The sequence below is a fragment of the Arvicanthis niloticus genome, chromosome 5 (genome assembly GCF_011762505.2).
Source record: "Arvicanthis niloticus isolate mArvNil1 chromosome 5, mArvNil1.pat.X, whole genome shotgun sequence".
Classification (NCBI taxonomy): domain Eukaryota; kingdom Metazoa; phylum Chordata; class Mammalia; order Rodentia; family Muridae; genus Arvicanthis; species Arvicanthis niloticus.
Window position 1 is genome coordinate 10973488 of NC_047662.1, and position 22228 is coordinate 10995715.

Sequence of the window (22228 nt, forward strand, 5' to 3'; positions counted from 1 at the left end):
ATGACTGGATTATGAGAGGCTAACCTTTTAGTCACTTCAACTTATAGGGTTTATTCAAGTACATAAAGTGCTCTTATGTCCAAAGAGATGAACATACGTAAGCGAATTATGATCAAGGATAAATACATAGGTACAAATCGCTCCAGCAAGATGGCTTTAGGGCTGAGATGGGCAGACAGGGCACGTCTTCCCCATTATATTCTTAGCCATTTGATTCATGCCTACTTTCATCTGCAGCCCTGACTAAATGTCACATTTTCAAGCTGAGGCTCTCAAATGAACCTATCTCAAACACCCTCAGTTTACCAATGGCTTTTATGTAACTGGGTTTAACAAAACCTCTTGTTTTCTAAACTTAAGTGAGCAAATTCACTTGGAGCAAAGTATGAAGCTATGATGCATCTCACTCCAACTTTTGAACTTCCCAAGGGGACTTTGATGCTTTTCTTACCAAAATGGGATAAGTAATAATAGAAAACATGACAATTCAAGACTACCCATACTTTGTTACTGTTGGTCACAGGGCTCAAAGAGGAAGTATTACTATCCTCTAACAAGAAAATTGTACGGACTCTGATTAGGATGAGGAATTATTAGGTTAGAAGTCTTGGGGGTGGGGGTGAGAGTTCTAATGTAGATAATTAAAATGGCCAGTAAAGAGCCCAGAGAGGAAATGTAGATGACTATATCTATAGGGGAACAAAGTATAACAAGCCAACATGTAAAGGAAGGAGAGGAAGTAAACGTTAATTCAATACTACAGGTAGGACACCTAGAGAGACCAACATAGAAATTCAAAACAAAGGCTAGCAATCATTAGTAAAAAGAAATACATATCTATCTTAGTGACACCAGGCTTAAACCAGTGTTAAACAAGGAAACCCTGTGAATAGCACCATGGCTAAGATTCTAGCCTACTTTCCCAAACCACTTTACAATTTAGTAAGTCAATGGGTGATCGAATGTCTTATATCTGCCTATGATCCTTAAATACAAAAACAGATTGTATGGTTAAACCTGCATAGTTATAAATTTGATTTGTTCTACTACAACCAGTCCACACAACACCACTGGATCTGCATATACACTAGAACTGATCATGACAAAGTTTTAAACTACAGTGAACATCGCTTCATTCAGACAGTGACTTTTCAAGAGGGAGCACTTTTCTCATGTATTTATTCTCATTGGTCACAATCCTGTAACCACTTTCTTTCTGTAATGTTGCTACAAGTAGAACTGGACTGTTAAAATCCTGGGCAACTTCAAGTCCACTTTCATAGATACATTTGTTTTCACAGAAGCATGTAGTTCGCTGGCTGAAAATTTAAATATCATCTATTGCACTCTCAAGCCTATGTTATTAGATATGCCAGACCAGTCCCTACTCCAGCACAAGCACAAACCAGCAGTACGTTTCTGATGCTGCCTTCTAAGTCCTGTATGTGGAAGAACTTTACAAACCCATCCCAGTCCCTTTGTTTGACTTTGTTTGTGAGTCGTGTTTCATCCATACAAGAACATCTGTGATACTTTCTGCTAATGGTGCAATGCAGCTTTTTTGGTTTATACTCTTTAAGTGGCCACAAAAGCACCAAAAGGAATAAGTCACAATTCAACCCCAGTTTGTTATGCCATCTTTGAAAACATACACCATCACTGGAGAAAAAGATTTATCATCATCTTGGGTATTTTTCCTTTTTTTCATTAGATATTTTAACTATTTACATTTCAAATCTTATCCACTTTTCTGGTCCCCTTCCCGTCCCTGGAATACCCTATCCCATCCACTCACCCCTACTCCTATGGGTGTTTTTCTCCACCCACCCACCCACCCACTCCTATTCCCTGCCCTGGCATTCCTGTAGACTGGGGTACGGATGGCTTCTCTTTCCATTGATGCCCAACAAGGCCATCCTCTGCTACATATGCAAATGAAGCACTGAGTCCTTCCATGTGTACTCCTTGGTTGGTGCTTTAATCCATGGGAGCTCTGTGGGTCTGGTTGCTTCATACTGTTGCTCTTCCTTTGGCTTCTTCAGTCCTTTCTCTAACTCCTCCACTTCCTCTTCATTTTCAATGTCCAGTTTCTGAAGCATGCCCTCGAAGGCCACCTTGCGGTTGCACTCCAGGACATGACCCAGGTGCCATAAGGTACTCCAGAGCCCTCTGTCCAGCCCTGCTGGCCTTGCCCAGAAGCTTCTTGTCCTTGGAGCTTGTCACATGCTCCTGCAGGTAGTATGAGATGATCTCTAGTGACTGCAGGTACAGTTTCTCATCCTCCTCCTCAGGCAGGGGTGAGGAGGCCTAGGAGCTGCAGGTGTTGGAACCCTTTGCAGCCACTTGAGTTGGAGCAGTGCTGCCTGGAGCCTGCTGAGCACTTCCTGTGAACAGACCTCCAGCTCCTACTCAGGACACATGATGGCATTGGCCTCCTCCAGCAGCATGGCGAGGCCGAGCAACTTAAGCAGCCACTCCAAGGCTAGCCCCACAGCAGTACAGGTTCAAGCTGATTACTGCATTTCTCCATGGGACAAACATGGTCAGATGCTGCAGGCTGAGGGGGAACAAGAGTGGGGGAAGCCTCAACTCCAAACTCAAGCCTAGTGGAAGTCAGCACTGAGGAAGGCTGTTTCCTGCCTTCACCTTCTCAAACTATTATATAGTGAGTGTTTCTTTTATGAATGTGTGTGCCCTTGCATTTGGGGCATAGATGTTTACAGTGGAGACGTCCTCATGGTGCGTTTTCCTTTAATGAACATGAAGTGTCCTTTCCAGTCTCTTTTGCTTACTTTTGGTTGAAAACTTGTTAGTAGATATTAAACCGGTTACTATATTTTCCCTTTTGGACCATTTACTTTATAACCTCTATTTTCCAGCCATCTACTCAGAAGTAATGTCTATCTTTGTTGCTCAAATGTGTTTCTTGTATACAGCAGAATGATGGGTTTTGTTTATACATCCATTCTGTGAGCCTGGATCATTATTTTGGGGAATTGTGTTCACTGATCTTGAGAGATATTAATGGCCAAGATTTTCTAATTCCTTGTATATTTTTAGTGTTAGTATGTGTATGTGTGACTCTCTTATTTGATTTTAGTGATGTGAAATCATTTATTTCTTATATTTTCTTGAGTATAGTTAACCTCTTTGTATTGGACTTTTCCTTCTAGTATCTTCTGACCAGCTTGCTATTGGACGTTTTGTTTTTCCCTAAGTAATTTCTCCTAGTATCCCTAACAGCTATCTGCAACTCATTATATAGGCTATGCTAACCTGTATGTCAGAGTAATCGTCTGGCCTCAGAGTAGTGTTATAAAATAGAATGTGTACAGTTTGATTCAATCTCTGTGAAAATAAGAAAATGAACTGAGACCTGATGAAAATGAGAACCCTTTTACAAAGTCACTGCACAGACACTAATGCTTTCTTCTTCTTTTTGCCAATTATAGGTTTGAAAATTTTATATTTACATCTATATGTTTAAATTAATATTTTCATACACCATATAGTTAAGTACATTTATATCAAAATAAATACAAACACAAAATTCTAGTATATCTGGTCTTGATATAACTTTGGTAAGTTGTATTTATCTAGAAAATGATCCATTTCTTTTAGATTTTTTAGGTTTGTGCACTGCATGATTTTAAATATAACATAATTATTTGTGATTTTGCTTAAGTATTTGTTATGTCCTCATTTTCTCTTTTGATTTTATCAATTTGAATAGTTTCTCTCCATAATTCAGTTAGTTTCAATAAGGGTTTATTGATCTAGGTGATTCTTTTTTTAAGAACCAACCTTTTGTTTCATCGATTATGTGTATTTCTCTCTCTTCGTCACTCACTCCCTCTCTCCCACCCCTTCTCCTCTCTCTCTCCCCCCCTCCTTGTATTCCATCGATTTCAACCTTCAGTTTGATAATTCCCTGTCATCTACTCCACTTGGATATGTTTACTTCTCTATATTCTATAGTTTTAAGCTGTGTTGTTAATATGGTAGTATTGGATCTCTCTATGTTTTATTTAAGTGTTTAGTTTTATGCACTTCCTCTGAGCACCACTTTCATTGTACCCATATGTTTGGCTATATTGTGTATTCATTTTTATTGAATTTTCAAAGTCTTTCTTTATTCCTCTCTTGACACAGTTTTACTGAGTAGAGAGTTGTTCAGTTTCTATGAGTTTGTATCATTCTGTTTTTTTTTTCTTGTTGCTGAAATCCAAGTTTAATAGATGGTAATTTGGTGACAAGCAGAGCTTTTATCAATTTTCTAGTATCTGTTGAAATTTACTTTGTAACCAAGTATGTGGTTAATATTGGATACAGTTCTCTGAGGTGCTGAGAAACATGTATATGCTTTGGTTTAGGGTGAAACATTGTATAGTATTTGCTATGTCCACTTGGTTAGTATCTGTAAGCTTCCAGTGTTTGTTTGTTAACTTATCTCTTATTCTCCTGATGTAACTTTCATCTTGGTGGCTCACAGCTTCCCTCTGCTAACATAGATCTAGTCCTGGATGCTTCTAGCCTCTGTGCGATCTCATCTGGATCTAGAATGTTTTCAGCCTTTGAGACTTTTGCTGAACATGATCAGGCTTTCTTGAACTTTCTGAACTCTGACTGACTGGTTCAACTCAGCTTTTCTTCTTTAAACTCTTGCAGAGCTGATTGATCCAGTCTGACTTCTCTGGGCTTCTGACTGCATTTACCTCATACTAACTTTAAAAATATGTTTTAATCTCATTATCCTTCTCATTCTCTGGCTCATTTTGCATTCGCATGTGTCTAGCTTGTTCACTCTTGCAACCTATCTCTGTAGAACTGTTTCAGTGTAAGTGCTTCCTCTCTGTGTCTGTACTGTCTTTCCTTATTTTGTTCATGATCATTGGGCATCATTCATTGATTTGTCACTTTTTCTGCCACTCAGTTAAACACCACTTTGAAATATGGTTCCTTCATTCTCCAACAAATTAAATTTTCTTCATGTTTTGGTATTAAAGGTGTCTACTAAGGGTGTGTCCATACTCTATCCAAGGGATTAAATGTGTGTGTTAAGTGCTGAGCCACACCACACACCACACCTAGATTTTTTTCTGTGAATAACACAATAGCAGGTTTCATTGTATGAACAACTCTCTTGAAATATTTCTTGCTGGGCAGTGGTGGGTCTCACCTTTAATCCCTGCACTTGGGAGGCAGAGGCAGGCAGATTTCTGAGTTTGAGGCCTGCATGGTCTACAGAGTGAGTTCAAGGACAGCCAGGGATACACAGAAAAACCCTGTCTTGAAAAACCAAAGACAAAACAAAACACAAAAACCAACAAAAGAAAGAAAGAAAGAAAGAAAGAAAGAAAGAAAGAAAGAAAGAAAGATTGATTGATTGATTTCTTTGTTTAGTTTTTGGCTGAATGGCATGTTTGGTTGTGAGAGTGAAACATCTCCTATAGTGCCAAGGAAGTGTTTGAACTCCCTAAAAAGCAGACAGGAACAGATCTGATGCAACTCACAGCAGAGTCTTTATTTTATACCAGCTATCTTAGGTAGCCCCAAAACAACAGTCATGCAGGAAGGTTTTGGTAGTTATGGAGCCCCCGAATATGTAGTGTGTGTGTGTGTGTGTGTGTGTGTGTGTGTGTGTGTGTGTGTGTGTGTGTGAGAGAGAGAGAGGGGGGACAGAGACAGAGACAGACATGGAGAGACAAAGAGATACACAGAGAGAGATACTATCATTGCAGATATTTCAGTGTGATCCAGTGGATCATGGAGCTGTATCCTTCCCCTCTGTAGTGCTATGGTGACATGAATTATATTGTAGTACAACTTTGTTCTAACCTCATAAATATCCTGAGGGCTCTGTGGCAGCCTGAGTCAGTTCCAGTATACTGAGTAGAGGAGATTCACTCTATTGTCTCACACTGAGTTCCATAACCAACTGGCATCAATACAAATAAAGCTATTTTGCCATTTTTATCCTATATGTTTCCCTTGCTCATTCACTAGTCATATTCTTATATGGCTCTTGAATGGTTTCTAACTACAGGATGGTGAAACTAATGTGTTTGAAGCCAATTTTCCTCCTATGAATGGAATTTTGGGGAATTATGGAGATTTCTATCCAAGACAACCCTAAATTTCTATGGGGACAACTAGAGGGTAGACTCAACAGTAACAGTGAAAGATTCAAAGAGCAAAGGAGAGAGTATTCCTGCTTCTTTTACATTTTAATTTAGATGTCAAAAATTCTCTCCTGTATCCCAGATGGTCGTTGAGCTCCTCATTCACCTACTTTCTCTCATAGAGTGCAGTACTACCATACCCAGAATGCACAGAACATGTAAATGGGTGCATATTCTTTTAGAATCATTTGTGTACAAAAGACACTAGTGTAAGACTAATGCCTCTCTCATTGTCTTCAGCTTTTATTGTGTGCAAACCTGAGATGTCACTATTCTTTTGAGATGCCTGTTTTTATTTTGGTGACACTCCCCCAAGGTGACCTCTGCACCCCTTTTGTAGTTTTGCTCCATAGAATGTTCATGCCAAGACTAGGACACAAGAAAATCTACAACAACAACAAACATCCTCAGTGGAGACAATGGAGACCCTTATGGTCCCATAAAGAACTCTACCTTAAGAGCAGGTAAAGATGTTTGAGCTGTCTGTCAAGATCAGGCTTAGTGTGGAATATATAAAAAAACACAAGTTTAAAAGGATCAAATTTTGAAAGAAACTCAACTTGTTGGCTTCTGTTCACATCTGACACTCTGTAGCCCCTAAGGTATCTAAGATTGCAACTCCATGTTTGCCTGTAGGGACAATAAGAGGTTGAAGTTGTTTGAAGGCAGAAAAACATGGGCAATAGTTTCCAATTATATGAGTTGTACACACTTCCTATTTGCATTAATGTAGTTAGCATTCCAGCATCTTTATATGCATGTCCAAGACACACACCCTTGTACAAACAATTCATCAACAGAATGTACAACTTGTCAGCCCTGCCTATACAGAGCTATACATACTTCACTCTCTGAAGAATAGTTTACATTTCTCTGCCTTCAGTAATAATAAATTATAGGGAATTTCTGTTCAAGTGTCTGAGTAAGTATATCTGGGTATCGTTCAGTTCAGGGCCAAATCAGTCTAAACTGGATTGAGTAGTGTAAATGAAATTATCTTCATTATTTTGGAAATCTGTGAAGCTAAAGTTCACTTCTGGTCATATCTGTCCCAGATGCATACAACCTGAAACCCTTGCATAGGCACTCATCTTTTCAATCCTGAATCCATCCAGGACAGTCATCTTCTCTGTCAATGGCCCTGCCCAGAAAACCCCTGTTTTTAATTGTCTTGGGCCATTCACAGTGCATCATGAAGAGCATCCAAGAACAAACATTCTCTTTTAAGAAAAAGAACCCAGAATGGTGGTGCACATTTTTAATCTAAGCACTCCAGATGTTGTAGAGGAGACAGACCCATGACAAACCTGTAAAGGAGAGGCTCAGGGCATTAAATCCAGAGCAGCAACACTAGCCTGGATGTGAATTCGATTAACTAAAGTGAGGAAGGAGATAGAGATCAATCCTAAGACAATGTCCTCATTTCTTCAGCCTTCTTGAGACACTCCACTGCATGGTGTTTTGGCATGTTTTGGCAAACACATGAAGGAATGTTTCACGGATGCAGAAACAGGCAGAAGGCTAAGGGAGACTGGTGAAGGAATGTTCAGCTGAAGCAGACACAGGTAAAAAGAGCTTCTGCTAACAAAAGCATGAGAAAAACCCTACATAATGATGGTGTCGTTGTTAATTCCATCCATATGTTGGTCTTCATGATGTTTCCTACTTGAGCTCTGTTTATAGGGACTCCACAGAGAGTTTGTTTATTTTTTTGTTTCCCCAAGCAGGGTTTCTCAAGTGTGTAGGTCTATTATTTGTTTTTCCAGACAGGATTATTCTGTGCCCTTGGATATCCTGAAACATGCCCTATGGATCACAATGTCCTTCCATTCATTGATCTGCTTATTTCTGTCTCCCAAATGCTGGGATAAAAGGTGTGGATCAACCTTGGCTGGCTGAATCACCAGTAACTGGCCTCAATAGTTTTAATGCCAAAATTCTCCTCTCTAGGATATGAAAACTCTACAAAGTCTCCTTCTTCCAGGAGACCATATTCAAATCCAACCATAACTTGGGAGAATACATCTGGCTGGGAAAGGATCACCAGGAAAATTTAAGTCTCAGCCCATGATTCCATGATTAATAGCCAGTGCTAAACTCTCCAGGACATTTGTAATAAAAATTATTTGGGAGTTTTTACACCATTTTTGATCATTCAGATTCCAAATAAGTGACATAGAACCTTTATACTTCTAGGAAGCCTTAATAACACTGGAGCTTGGCACATATAACTGTCTATACTATTTTGACTATGTCACTGTCACTATCCCCAGGAGATAACTTATCATGGTGTCTCTGCTCTGCTCCTACTTTATCAGGCCAACCCTCATGCTGTTGTGATTCTTTCTTTTCTCCACTTCTCCTCATTTACTCTCCTCAGACCCCAAGCTTGGGCCAAAGTCTCACACATCTCTCTTCTGTCCAGCTATTTGCTGTAGGTATCTTTATTTAGACAATAGTGTTGAGGCAGGAGGATTATTGCTAATTGGTGTTTCAGATCACTTCAGTTAGAATAAAAGTCTCTTCCTCAAAAATAAATGTAAAAAGCAATGTATAACGAGCTACAAAATTAAGGAAGAATTAAAACTCAGTGAATCAGACTGGTTTAGTTAATGGGCTCTTGGCTATCAAGCCAGTCTCAGTTTTTTTGGCTTTTCTTAAGAAAAAAACTTTTAATCTAGGTAATGACAAATATCTTATACAGACTGGTGTCAAACACATTGAGATCTCCCTTCTTCTTCCTGTGCTGTGTTGGTATTAAAGTGTTAAATGTAAACACTCAGTTTTCTGTATTCTTTTATCTCTGTTTATTTTAAGTTAGGGTATCTTTGTGTAGCTAAGGTTGTCCTTGAACTCTTGAGAGAGAGAGCATGCAGGACTAAATTCAGCGAGATCAGCCTTTCTGTGCTTCACAAAAATGTAGTATTTAAGGCATATAACACAATAACATCTCCAAAAACCCATTCAGCAGTTTTTGTATTATTTTAGGAATATTTGTTACCCCTGCTTATGAGTTAGCATGCACTACTCTCAGAAAGCAGAAGAGACTGACAGAGCTCCTATAGTTGGAGTTGTAGATGGTTATCAGCTGGCATGTGGAAGCTAGGAATAGAACACTGGTCCTATGGAAGAAGACCTCTGCTTGAAAAGTCTGAGACATCCATACAGTCCCTAAACAGTTTCGAACTCATCTCCTTCAATGATTTCATCAAAGGCAAAGCTGGTATAGAAATCAAATCAAATCAAGATAGATGAGGGTTGGAGAGAGAGAGGCAGAAGGAGAGGGAGAGGGTCAGTGGGGGGAAAGAGAGAGACATAAAGAGAAAGAGAGAGACAGAGACAGAGTCAAAGATAGAGAATGACAGAGAGAAAAGAGATGCCGAAACAGATAAAGTGACAGAGAAAGACAGATAGAGGCAGAAAGACTTAGAGAGACAGAGAGATAGAGACAGAGAAAATGACAGAGAGATAAACAGAGAGGTATATTTAGTGTTTGCACACTGACTTGCTGAATGTGCTTCATTTATGGGTCCTTCATTTTCTGCCTGGAGATCGAATCATAGTGGACACACCCTATCTCATGTCACCATATTGAATCCTGTTACTGGGACCTACCTGTCAGCTCAAGGTACATAATACTTAAAGGAGACCTGAGAAACAGGTTGCAAATTAATGTGGCAGACAAAGAAATATCACAGAGCTCAGAGGTTGAGGAAAATTATCCTGGGTGGACTTGGATCCTGACCATAATATGAGATTTTGTGCATTTCCACATGAGGACATGATACACTATAGTTAGGTCAAACTAAGATGAAATGGGTGGAATCTTCATCATCCTATCAGATGGCAGCTTTGGCCTGAGAGGTGTGGCTACAAAGGGGAGGTGTGAGGGAGAAATAGTATATAAGAACTCAAAAGGCTGCACAAGACCCTCTGAGCCTTGGAGTCTGGATTGCCAGCCTGACTACTCTGGGATTGAAACTTCTGAGAGCAGTGTCCAAAGCAAGTAAGTCATTAATACCCATCAGGATACCCCTTATGACTTGGCTTGACAGTGTCCATTTCATCTGAAGGTGGGTTTTTTTTTTTTTTTTTTTTTTTGGATTTGTTTGTTTCCTTTCATGTTTGCCTGCTTTCTTTATTTGGTTATTTTGAAGAAGCAAACCTCACTTAGCCAAGGATAGCCAAAAGTCTATATGTAGGCAAGAGCCATAAAACACTAAATGTTCAACCTCTACCTTCTGAGGCCTCTTTCCTGTCAAGCTTGTTTATAGTGGGCTAAGTTGGGTATGTGGTGCCAGTTCGTGGGCATGGGCATGGGTCCCATTGGGTGAATTGTGGTTCCTATGTCTCTGTCTCCCATGTGTCTGTGACCACAGCTCAGAGAGGGAGCAGAAGCTCAGGAATTTGACCAAATTCACTCCAAGCAGAGTCATGAGAAGTCGTAGAACACTGCTTAGGGTGTGGGGAGAGCACAGTCTGAGTCCAGCAGGTGCAGAGCTCTTGGGTGTGGCCCCTGGGCAAGAAGGCATGTGAGGATTGACTGGCCTCAGACTCCTGGGCTCCCAGGCACCACTGGGAGCCTGAGGTCAGTTGAGACTTGGGGCTGGATTGGCCTGCAGCTGAGGGGGATGAGGAAGAGAAGCTCTGGTGGCACCCTGCAGGGTAGAGACTCTTGGTCTAGGTGACTTGCTTGGCTAGGTCATAGCTGGCTCAGCTAGCTTGCTCTAGTTGGTGGCCTCCATGGCTGGAATGCAAAGAGGTCATCAGGCAGGAGATTAAGCAGTGGCTCATTGGTTGAAGGCCCCCTTTAAAGTTCCCTGTTGGGCAGCCATCTCAGGCCATATATACTGACAAGAGACTTGTTTTCAACAGCCTACAACAGCTGAACACACTCTGATAAACATCTTGTTTATCCATCCCACATAACTTATTTTGCTGTTTAGTGCCCCCAGCTGCAAGGTGCATGTGGTATCCACTGCTGCAAGGCTCACAGTAAATCGTACAAATACCCAGGATTTCCTTTCAATATAAGAGACTAGAGACTTGATCAGACCTTCTGTCTTGTCTTCATTCTTTGTGTCTCTTGCCCCTCCATCCTCACTCTCTCTTGCTAGATCCTGTTTTCTGATTCCCTCAGGCCAGAGCACTTAGCCCCCAAGTGAGGGGCAGTGTGGGCCTCAACAGTTCCCCATGGCTGGCCCCAAAGTCAAGAGGAATTCCATGATTCTAAAATGTTTATTGTCATGGCAGAAAGTGAATAAAGCTGTACCCCGTGTCCCCAAGGGAAGCCTGAAGTTAAATAACTTTTGCAAGGAGGAGGGTCTGGGGAGGAATGTTTAATTGCTTTGCCCTCTGGCCTTTAGGTATCTCATTAATGTGCAGATTTCTTGAGGCTCTATGGCCTCTAGTCATTCCCTCTTCCTGTACTACCTGTGCAAGTTGACCTAAGGCCACAAACCTTTCTTTGGGAGGGGTTGTGAATAAATTAAAGGAACCATGGCCCAGGAGCAAGGCCAAACTCCTTCCTTCTTTTTAGAGTTCTGGGGTTCTAGGTCTGCACTCACCAAAGTACCCAGCTGCCTCTCACAGCCCACCACCCAACAGGCTAAAGAGGCAATATTCAAGGACTCAGGCACATTGGACAAACACCTAATGTCCTGATCTACTCTAATCTAACTTACAAAAATTTTCATTCAAAGTGAATATATTGATTACATGACAAGAAAATTCTTTTTTGTTTGTTTTTTTTTTGTTTATTTTTTATTGGATATTTTATTTACATTTCAGATGCCATCCCCTTTCCCCATTATACCCCTCCCCCGAAAACCCCTATACTATGGCCCCTTTTTCTTTTTGCTTTTATACACTTCTTAAAAAACATGAATCAGAGGCTTTATAAGTTTGATAATGCTCAATCAGAAGTGTAACACAATACACAACCTAGATATATCAACTATCTTTGACTAGTGGAGGGAGACACGTGGACATTTACCTCCATATCCCACCCCCTTTCTCTCTCTCATCACCTAGCTTCTCCTCTCCTTCTTCTCCTCCTCTCCTTACTCCTTCTCTTCCTCCCACCTTAGCTCCTCCTACATATCACCCTTCCTGTTAAAATAAATCTTTTTTCTCAAAATACAATTAGAGCATAATAATGCCAATTTGTACCAGTGAGGTACAAGATAGTCCTAATACAGAGTCCTGGGACAGAAGGCTGAAGATCAGATGCTCCAATGTTTTGTAGTATAGGGACTGTCCAGGTGTTCAGCCATCTCTATAAATTGGCTAAGATTTAGAAGCCATGCTTTGTGCTTCCCATAATTTCAGTTAACTCAGTTATTCTGGATTTATTCCGGGGTTGAAAACTTATAGTCTCATAGCCAATCCTTGCTATTTACTTTGAGACAAAAGATTTCAGTGGATGGTTTTCAGCTGACATTCATTCTAAAGCCAAGAAAAAAGCCAGGTTCAGAACTAAGTGTTTTAGTTAGGAGAGATGACAGAGGTTCTGGTTAGTCAACAAAATGATGGACTGGGTATTAGGTATATCTTGTATTTTACTGATACAAATTGGTATAGTTATGCTCTAATTGTATTTTGAGAGAAAGATTTTTTTATTTTAACAGGAATGGTGATATGTAGGAGGAGCTAATGTGGGAGGAGTACAGGAGAGGAAGATAAGGAGTAAAAGAGAAGAGGAGAAGGAAGAGCTGGAGCTAAGTGGGAGACCGAGAACAACAGAGGGGGGCATGAAGGTTGATGTTCATTTGTGTGTAGCAGTCAAAGGTAGTTAGTTTATCTAGGTTGGGTATTGGGTTACACCTCTGATTGTAAGGGTATCTTGTTATTGATCATTGCTAAATATATAAGTCTTTGTAAAATCTAAGCATTACAGCCTCATCTGTACTGAACCTGTGTGGTTGTCGGGATAGTCTTGGTACTGCCAAGCCTTCCACAGACTGTGGAAGATAGGCAGAGTCATCTCCCACACTGGTGCCTTGTGGGTGGCAGGGCTGGTGTCTCTGGCTGGACAATTATAGCCGTGGCACACACATGGCCTCTGGCCACGTGGTTGAGATAGGCAGAGCCACTGCAGCTTCATCAGCCTGACCAGCAGCAGATTTTAAAATAATTACATCAACAGATACTTGTCTGCCTGCCTGTATTTAACATTTGTGCACTATGTGGGTGAACGGATCACCTGGAAGCTATCAAAGAGTAATAGGTTCCCTGGAACTGGAGACAGATTATTGTTTTAGTTAAACAACAACAAAGTTTCCTTCTTAGTTTTGAGATTTGGTGCATGTGATCATTCCATGACACTCCCATGGAGGTCAAGTGTATATTTTGTGGAATCAGTACCCTCCTTTCAGAGATTAAAATTGGGTGATGATGCTGATGCAGGCATCAACTTTACATGCTGAGCCATTTCAAATGTTCCTTATCATACATGTGCATAGCATACATGTCTTTGTGGCTGGGTTACCTCATTCAATATCTTGTATTCTATTTGAATCGATTTCCTTGCAAAATTCCTGATATCCTTGATTTCAATCTCTAAATAGTTGTCCAATGTGTAGATGTACCACATTTTTAAAATCTATTTTCTTTATTTTTCATTTGAGGGACATCTAAGTTTCTTGTGATTCCTATTAGAAATTAACTTGCCATGAACATTATTAATGAAGTGTCCTTATGGAATAGTGGAACATCTTTTGGGAATGTGCTAAGAAGTGATAATTCTGGGAATTCCAGTATAAATCCCCCAATTTTAAAACAAAAAATAATTGATTTACATTGTAGTTGGTTCTCAACCCAGTAATGTCTCAAAATGTAGAGAAGCCTCAAGCATACATTCTATATTTGTTCAATACCCAGGCCACAGCTTGGCTTCCTTCTTGGGGACTGTTTCCCATTCTTTCTTTGGATTCCTCTTTCTTAGTATTGATAACTGCATCCAGGGCTTTCATTGGGCATAGGAACAGCTATTCTGCCAGCTCTGGTAGTACACACTTTTAATCCCCACACTCAGATTGCATGTGAATATCATGACCTGGAGGCTAGTCTTCTTACCATGAGTTCCAGACAGGCAAGCTATAGAACTACAGAGCTACACATACACACACACTCATTCACACACACACAAAAAGAAAAAGAGACAGAGACAGACAGATATAGAGAAACAGAGACAGAGATAGAGAAGTAGAGAGAAAGACAGAGAAAGAAGACAGAAATAGAGAAAGACAAAATGACAAGGAAAGAAAAAAAAGACAGAGAGAGAGACAGCAAGAAGAGAACATTGCTGTGGAGCATTTGTCCCGAGGCATTCAAGATGGCAAGGACTGGGATGAGATTTCTGTGTATGTCCTGTCAGTTCTCAAGAGTAAAAAAAATTGTACTCTGCATTCTAAATGCACTAAAAGTCACACTTCTTCATGGAGGACCTGGCTAGAATCCATAATATCCTCATCCAGAGGACATATTCATCATTGAGTTCTGTCCTGAAGGTTACACAGGTCCATCACCAGCCAAACTACCTTTTGATTTTTGTATTTTGTAAAAGTGATCCCAATAGGTTTAACCAATGTATAGAGAAATTTAATATTTGTTTTGATTCATTAACGTTCATTTTTAAATATTTACTTCCATTTGTTTCTAATTAGGTAAGTCAGTTTATGTGTTTTAGCATGTGCAGGTGATGCAAGTGTTCCTAGAGAATAGAGGAAAATGTCACACAACTGTAATTGGAGATACAGGTTGTGGGTACTGGGAATTAAACCCTGCACCTCCAGAAGAGCTGCAAGCTTTCCCCCTGAGCACTGTCTCCAAATGATTCCATATAGCATTTTAGATAGGGTCTCATGAATCATAAGATTATAAAGAAAGAACATGTAGGGTCATTATTTACTCTTAAAAATCTAGAAGGAGAAAGGGGCAGAGACAAAGGGACACATGATTTTTGGGCCAGGGTGAGTATAATACACAAGCATTATGTTGTTAGAAAACTAATTCAGTAAAAGAAGAAAACAAAAATATTCTTATTCAGAAATGATTTATTGGAATATATGACAAATTATCATTGAAATGGTGAAGGAAAACATAATATCAGGCTGCAGGGCCTCACCAAGATAGAGACACAGCTTAAAAGTCATAGCAATCTAATAGCAAAAAGCTCCTGGATTCGGTCAGGCTTATATATTTCATAAAAATATATGTCCATACACTGCAGAATAGTGTAAGGGGACAGCCAAAAGGTGGATGCCATCCAGAGGCAGAATGACACAGAGTCCTCCTATTCATGTCCATTATGATCTTTCTAATGTCCTCTCTATCTCCTTCACTTCCTCTAACGTCCCTCATACTATGAAAGTGCTGGGAGGGAAGCAATACAACTTTCATAGATCACTGCTCTCCAACAGTGTGTTTTTCCTATAGACATAAGGCTGAAAATAAGCTTCTGGTTCTCCATGTCAAATGGGTCCTTTATATCTGAAGAATTTGATTGGAATTAAAATGAAATAAAATAATTATCTTTCCAAAGTTCATTCAGAAATGGTTGAATACACATGGCAAATACCTCTAATCAATCACTTGAGTCCTGCATTCCATTTATCAGAGCCCAACAATTACCTCACTTTATATAGTCCCAACAAGAACATAGCCTGGCCTCCAAATTATAGGTAAAGAATTTCTGACAATCTAAACTATCTAACTAACAAAGTAGACCTGTTTTGGCTGCCTTATATCCTGGAGAGTGTCCATAAGCTCAAAACAACATTGTACAAATATGTCTGAAATAACAAGACCAGTATCATCATAGACTTCATCAGAGGCAGGGTACTTCTCCAGGGTCAGCTGTGTGAGGTTGGCAGTATGCTGAAGCAGCTTCTTCAGGATGCCCATGGACAACAAGTTCTTCAGAAAATTGTCTTCAGTGAGCTGGGAACACTGGCTCAGTGAAGGGAGGAGGGCAAGGATTTGTGAGTCCATGATCATACAGCCCTTCAATTTTAATGTCTGCAAAGTGGCTGTCAGTCTTTGTAGCAGGCTTCCTGGAAATGCATCATTTAAATGTATGAAGGTGACACCACTCAGGTCCAGGTGTTTGAGCTTCTGGATGCTTGGACACTGGGACAGATAGTTCATATCTAATTGTGACAGCAAGCAGTGAGTGATAGCAAGCATCTCTAATGGACTCTCCAAATACCTAGAGAGAAAGAGAAAGATAAGAACTTTACATCACTCAAGATCAATAGTTGCAAAAAAAAAAAAAAAAATACCCTGTGACTTTAAGGTAGCAGAGTCACCTTATTCCTAGGTCATTCTCAGACCATTATTAACATCAAGGCGGGAAGCTCCATGAAGAATGGCTAACAGTTAATGTCATGTTCTTCTAGGTAGGACATAAGCTATCACTGTGTCTGCTACTGCCTCAGCTCCACAGTTCCCTCTGAACTGGTAAGCAGAGAACATATTTGGGGACAGATGCTGTAAGCAGGAGTAGCCAGAAGGATCAACTGGGAACCACTCAGAACTATTCCTAGCTCTGCTAACTTTCATCTCAATGTGTTCCAGCTTCCACACAAAACCTCTGTTCTGTTCATAGGGTTTTCCTTTGGCCACAGTCATTCACTCATTTCCCATTTACTCAGCCTCTTCCTATGCTCAAATTTCCTTTAGCCATGAAAAGTCAGAGGAGATGGAAACTTCCATATAGTTATCAGGACAGAGTTGACATGAGTGGACATGTGGTGTAATATCAACATTCCTGTCATCTGGGTTTCTCAAGACACCTTTTCTAAATCATAGACACAGTCGTTGTAGTCTGACTTTACTAAGGTGAGAAATTAGGATGCAATGACAGCATAAAGTACTCTATCAAGTTCTCTAAGCTCACATCTATATAAATTTAACATTGGCTGGCAAACCACTATATAAACTGATGTTTAATGTAAAGGAAACCAACAACAAAATACTTTGCTCACCTGAGGGTAAAGCTCACTGTCCTTTCTTACCTGAGCACTTGATCCAGGCGACCATCCAGGAAGTAGACAGTATTAAAAAAGCGATGTTGGAGCTTACTCAGTTTGGAGAATTGGGAAAATATCTCTGTAAAACAACAGGCTTCCATCTCTTGGTCCTGGGGCAAATCCAAAGGTTCATAGATTTTCTGGAAAATGAGTTTCTGTAGGTTTTTCATCTGGCCCAGGCTTGGGGCTAGCAATGCTAGGGTGTGAATGCCCCACCATGTGTTTATTTCCACTTCCTGGATTGAGTCTTTAGCAAAAATTTCCAAAACATCCCGTGGGTCAAAGGTAGGAAAGTCCCAAAACTCTAACTTCTGACAGATCACCTGTATCACATCTTTCCTCTGCTTGGCCCACCGATAAAAATATTGTAGATAATTAGAAGGATGGTGGTACATGAGGAAATGATTTAACAATACAGTCATGGACTGTTTCTTGCCTAGGATGGGATGATTTCCCACATCTCCGTTGTTGCCAATGACATCTGGAGAGCAGTCCATATCCTCTATTGTTGCAGCCCGTACTGCCCGTTCCGGTCCGAGGGTCAGGGTCTAGCGAGAGAGAGAGTGGGGATACAGGGGAAGAGACGCGAAGAATGGAGACAAGACAGAGATTCTGATCAAGTCTCGTTTATTGAAGGGAATTCTGAGCTATTTATAGGCTTTTGCCACATGCCTTGTAGGCGCGTGGATACCACATGCCTTGCAGGTGTTGATATGACGTAAGCCTTACAGGCGTCTATAGCGTGGACAGCACGTGCACCGCAATGCCTTGCAGGCGTGGATAGCACATGCGCCTTATAAGCATGTATGGTGTAGATAGCACGTGGACAGCACGTGAACTGCAATACCTTGCAGGTGTGGCCACCACGTGCACCTTGCAGCTGGGGGCAGTAAGCAGCAACACAAAATATGTGGGATATCAGAGTGTGCTTCAGCTGTTGTAGGCTATTGAAAACCAAATCTTTCGTCAGGGTATATGGTTCCAGATGGCTGCAAAGTTGATCTAGCCGCTTTCTGCTAAAGTCGGCTCCCAACACTCTATTCCAGCCCAACCATTCCAGAAGTCGTGGCGGGTGTCTCGTAGATCAAGCACTTGTAGTTTGCACCTCCTGTGGGTAAAGTAGAAGGACATTCATATGGCAGGAGACACAATGTGTAGTCTGCATGACCCATAATTCAACTTCTCCTAAATCAATTCCTTGAAGACACACAGCTTCAACTTCTAGTGCCTGGGGAAGAGGCAGTGACAGACTCATTGCATATTGACTATTTCTCTTCTCAGCTGTACTACATACATCACTGTCCTGTTTCTTCATGGCCATTCTAGAAGATACTGACTCCTACAATCAGAATCCTCTGATTCACCTTGGACCACATTTTGAATACTATATTCACTTCCATACTACAAACTTTCCCCTTCCCCATGCTACCAAGGTCTTACTTACGTGGGTCGATCCTTTTGTGCCATCAGCAAATCAAGACCATCTAGCATAGCCTTCAAAGACTCCAGATGAAGAGTCCCAGTCGAGGCTCTTAATGGAAGACACGGGAAGGGCCATGCTGCCACCATCTGCCTCAGGATGTTAAGTTGTTTGCTGGTAAATGCATCCTTGAAGAGTGGTGGGAAGAAATGCAAGGGCAGGTCCTCAAGAGCAGAAAGGGCCAAGGCTTCATCTTTAAGAAGGCTTCTTCTTGCCAGCTGCTGGAGTGTTGGTGGGGCCCTGAAGCTCATCATGACTTTTAGGTATGCAGATGCTGTGGAAATATCCAAAAAAGTAGTTCATTTAGAAGAACTTTAGCAAGCCTCTCCCCACACGCACACACACACACACACACACACACACACACACACACTAATTACATAAACCAGGCATGGGTCTAATCCCTAGTCTGGTGACACTGCAAAAATGTAATTTGGATTACTGGATATCTGTCTTTCTCATTGCCACAGTTCCTTCAAGGTCCTCCTGGTAATATATAAGCACCATTTAAACACATCTTCCCTGAAATCTGCACAATCTGATACAATGTTCCTGTGAGTTCCACTCTACACTGTAACAGGAGAGTCACACATGAATTTCTGGAAAACAACTATGGTTTTACTACAATCAATGGAACAGTATGTTGTATAAAATGGATAAAATTTTACTTCCATGATATTTCGAAGCAGGAGCCAAAACTGGAGCTCTAAATTGTTATTTAAAAATTGAATGGGAGCTAGACAGTGGTGGCACATGCCTTTAATCCTAGCACTTGGGAGGCAGAGGCAATTGGATTTCTGAGTTCAAGGCCAGCCAGGTCTACAGAGTGAGTTCCAGGAGAGCCAAGGCTATACAGAGAAACCTTGTCTGGAAATTTTTTTAAAAAAGATTGAATGCACTGATGCCCTCTTCAGCCTTCTATCAAAGGCTTCCTTCATTCTTCCCACCACATATCCTCCTACCTTCATCAGACAAGGGAATGTGAACCATTTGGTGAACCTTCTGTTCCCCACAATCTTCCCCTCTCCCTGAGTCCTCTCAGGCCTCCTAATCTGCCCTAAGTACCCTGTGTTCCCTCTGGATATACAATCTGCTGCTGCCTTCAGCAGACTTGTGGATCAGAAACCATACAGGTAAGGATCTATTCCTTCTCCCATCTTTTCTGCTCCAAGACCCCTGGGGCAAACCAAGCTATCTGGAGCATCCTTCTATCTCAGGGTGTAGTGAGCCGCTGCTTCAGTGGCTACACACGTGAGTTTTCCAACATGGAGCTGGCCACATGTTTCCCCAGCAGTAAACAATCATTCTGCGCAGCTGGTAGGCAGAAAGAGCGCCAAGCCACTGGCCTATCCCGAGGCGTAATACTGGGTAGTGAGCGAACAGCCATTCAGAAGTGAATACGTCACTCTAGGGTGTATTTAAGGGACCCTCTTCCGGTTTCTTGGGTCTTTCCGCTTTATCGTATGGAGCAGTAAAAAAGTTCCTCGTGGCAGTAAACCCGACTACCGCCTCCTGTCTTTATTCTCGGGCGAAAAGGGATTTTGGGGGCGTTCGTTACATCTGGTGCCGAGAAACCCGGGTAATTTTAAGGCGCTGCGGGAGACCACCCAAGTTTGGGGACGGGTTAAAAACCGCGGAACGCGAGGTGCATCTTGGAAGGTATGCTTGGCGTGGAGACCTTTGTTGCGACCGAATTTTCATTCACTGCCGCTGCTGTAGTAGCTGGCCTTGTGTGGTTTTCGTTGGCAGTCTATTTTTGTTGTGAGGAACTAGCTCGAGGCACAGCTAATAGGGCGAGTGGAGAGGTTTCAAAAAAGGTCTGCTCTAAGCTATCAGAACCAGGATGTGGCAACAGGTGCTCAGCCATAGGGTTGGGAAAAGAGAAACAGATGAAGAAGTCTGGAGAGAGACTGGCCAGAGAGTTTGGTTATAGGAAAGAATGTTCAGGAGGAATACAGGCCACTGCAGGGCCTGTTAAAGCTACAAAACCTTCACCGGCTGGTGAAGAGAAGTGGGAACCCCCGCACCCAATTAAGGAGCCTGCTTCCATACACCTTAGCAGCTCCAAGGAAGATCTAACACAAGGAGAGGAAGAGGGCCTGGGGCAGGAACCAGCGGCCTGTACTAAGGCTGGCGGTTCCAAAGTAAGACTAAGAAAGCCTTTGAATTCCTCAGCCCCACTCTTGCCTCCAACTTATGATTCGGGCGGAGGCCTTAACTCATTCCTCAGCCCGGCAGATCAGAGGCAGCTACAGCTTGCATTTCCGGTCTTTGAATCGGCAGAAGGAGCCCGCGTTTATGCTCCCGTAGACTATAGACAGGTCAAAGAATTAGCGGAAGCAGTGCGCGCATATGGAATTGGAGCTAACTTTACTGTAGCCCAAGTAGAGAGGTTAGCTACAGCCGCCATGACTCCAGGAGATTGGCAGAACACAGTGAAGGTGGTACTTAACAATATGGGCCAATACCTAGAGTGGAAGGCCTTGTGGCATGAGGCGTTACAAGCACAAGCTAGGAGTAATGCAAATACTGAGGGACAGGAATTATGGACTTTTGATATGCTAGCGGGAGTTGGCGCACACGCGAATGACCAGACCGCTCATCCTTGGCAGGTCTACGCACAGATAGCAGCAGCTGCGATAAAGGCGTGGAAGTCCCTCCCTAGGAAGGAAGGCAGTAACCTTTATTTGTCCAAGATAATTCAGACAGCTAATGAGTCGTTCTCTGACTTTGTGGCGCGGATGACCGAGGCAGCGGGTAGAATCTTTGGGGATCCAGAACAGTCGATGCCATTAATAGAACAGATGGTTTTTGAAAATGCCACGACGGAATGCCGCGCCGCTATTGCGCCCGCGGAGAGCTAAGGGGTTACAAGATTGGTTAAGAGTCTGCCGAGGATTGGGAGGTCCCCTTACTAATGCAGGGCTCGCGGCGGCGAACTTAGAAATGGCGGCAATGCTGCTTAAGGGTCAGAATCGTGGAACCTTCCCTTCAAAACATATGGCCCGGTGCTATGCCTGTGGGAAGGCCGGACATAGGAAAAGGGAGTGCCCAAATAATCAAATACCAACGAAGCTCTGTACTAGGTGTGGAAAAGGCTATCATTTGGCTCAAAATTGCCGTTCTATTAGAGATATAAAAGGTCAAATTCTCCCCCCAAATCTCTCAGCCATTAAGGAGGAAAATTTTTCAAAAAACGGATATGCGGGCCCGAGATCCCAGGGCCCCAAAAGATATGGGACACTGCGGAACACTCAGGGGACTCTTTTCACTGCAGAGCCACAAGGGGCTCCGCAGGACTGGACCTGTGCTCCACCTCCCGAGTCTTATTAATGCCACACATGGGGGTGCAGCCGATCCCGGTCGATTACAGAGGCCCCCTGCCAGAGAGAAGCATTGGTCTTATATTAGGCCGTTCCTCTCTCACCTTAAAAGGGCTTGTGGTACACCCCGGTGTAATAGATCAGGATTATACCGGAGAACTTCAAGTTCTCTGTGCTAGTCCACAAGGTGTATTCTCTATCTCCCCTGGA

At 41.9% G+C, this 22228-nt stretch overlaps 1 protein-coding gene and 1 pseudogene across 1 annotated transcript; both read right to left on the reverse strand.

Annotated features, from left to right (window-relative positions):
* Nucleotides 1-1355: 1355 nt before the first annotated feature.
* On the reverse strand, nt 1356-3816 carry LOC117708385 (induced myeloid leukemia cell differentiation protein Mcl-1 homolog pseudogene; annotated as a pseudogene).
* A 12077-nt stretch (nt 3817-15893) lies between these two features.
* On the reverse strand, nt 15894-18946 carry LOC117709407 (PRAME family member 12-like). The gene is given in 4 exon segments (XM_034503771.2): nt 15894-16392; nt 17201-17717; nt 18250-18323; nt 18660-18946. Coding segments are annotated over 4 exon segments (1377 nt in total).
* Between the last annotated feature and the right edge of the window lie 3282 nt (nt 18947-22228).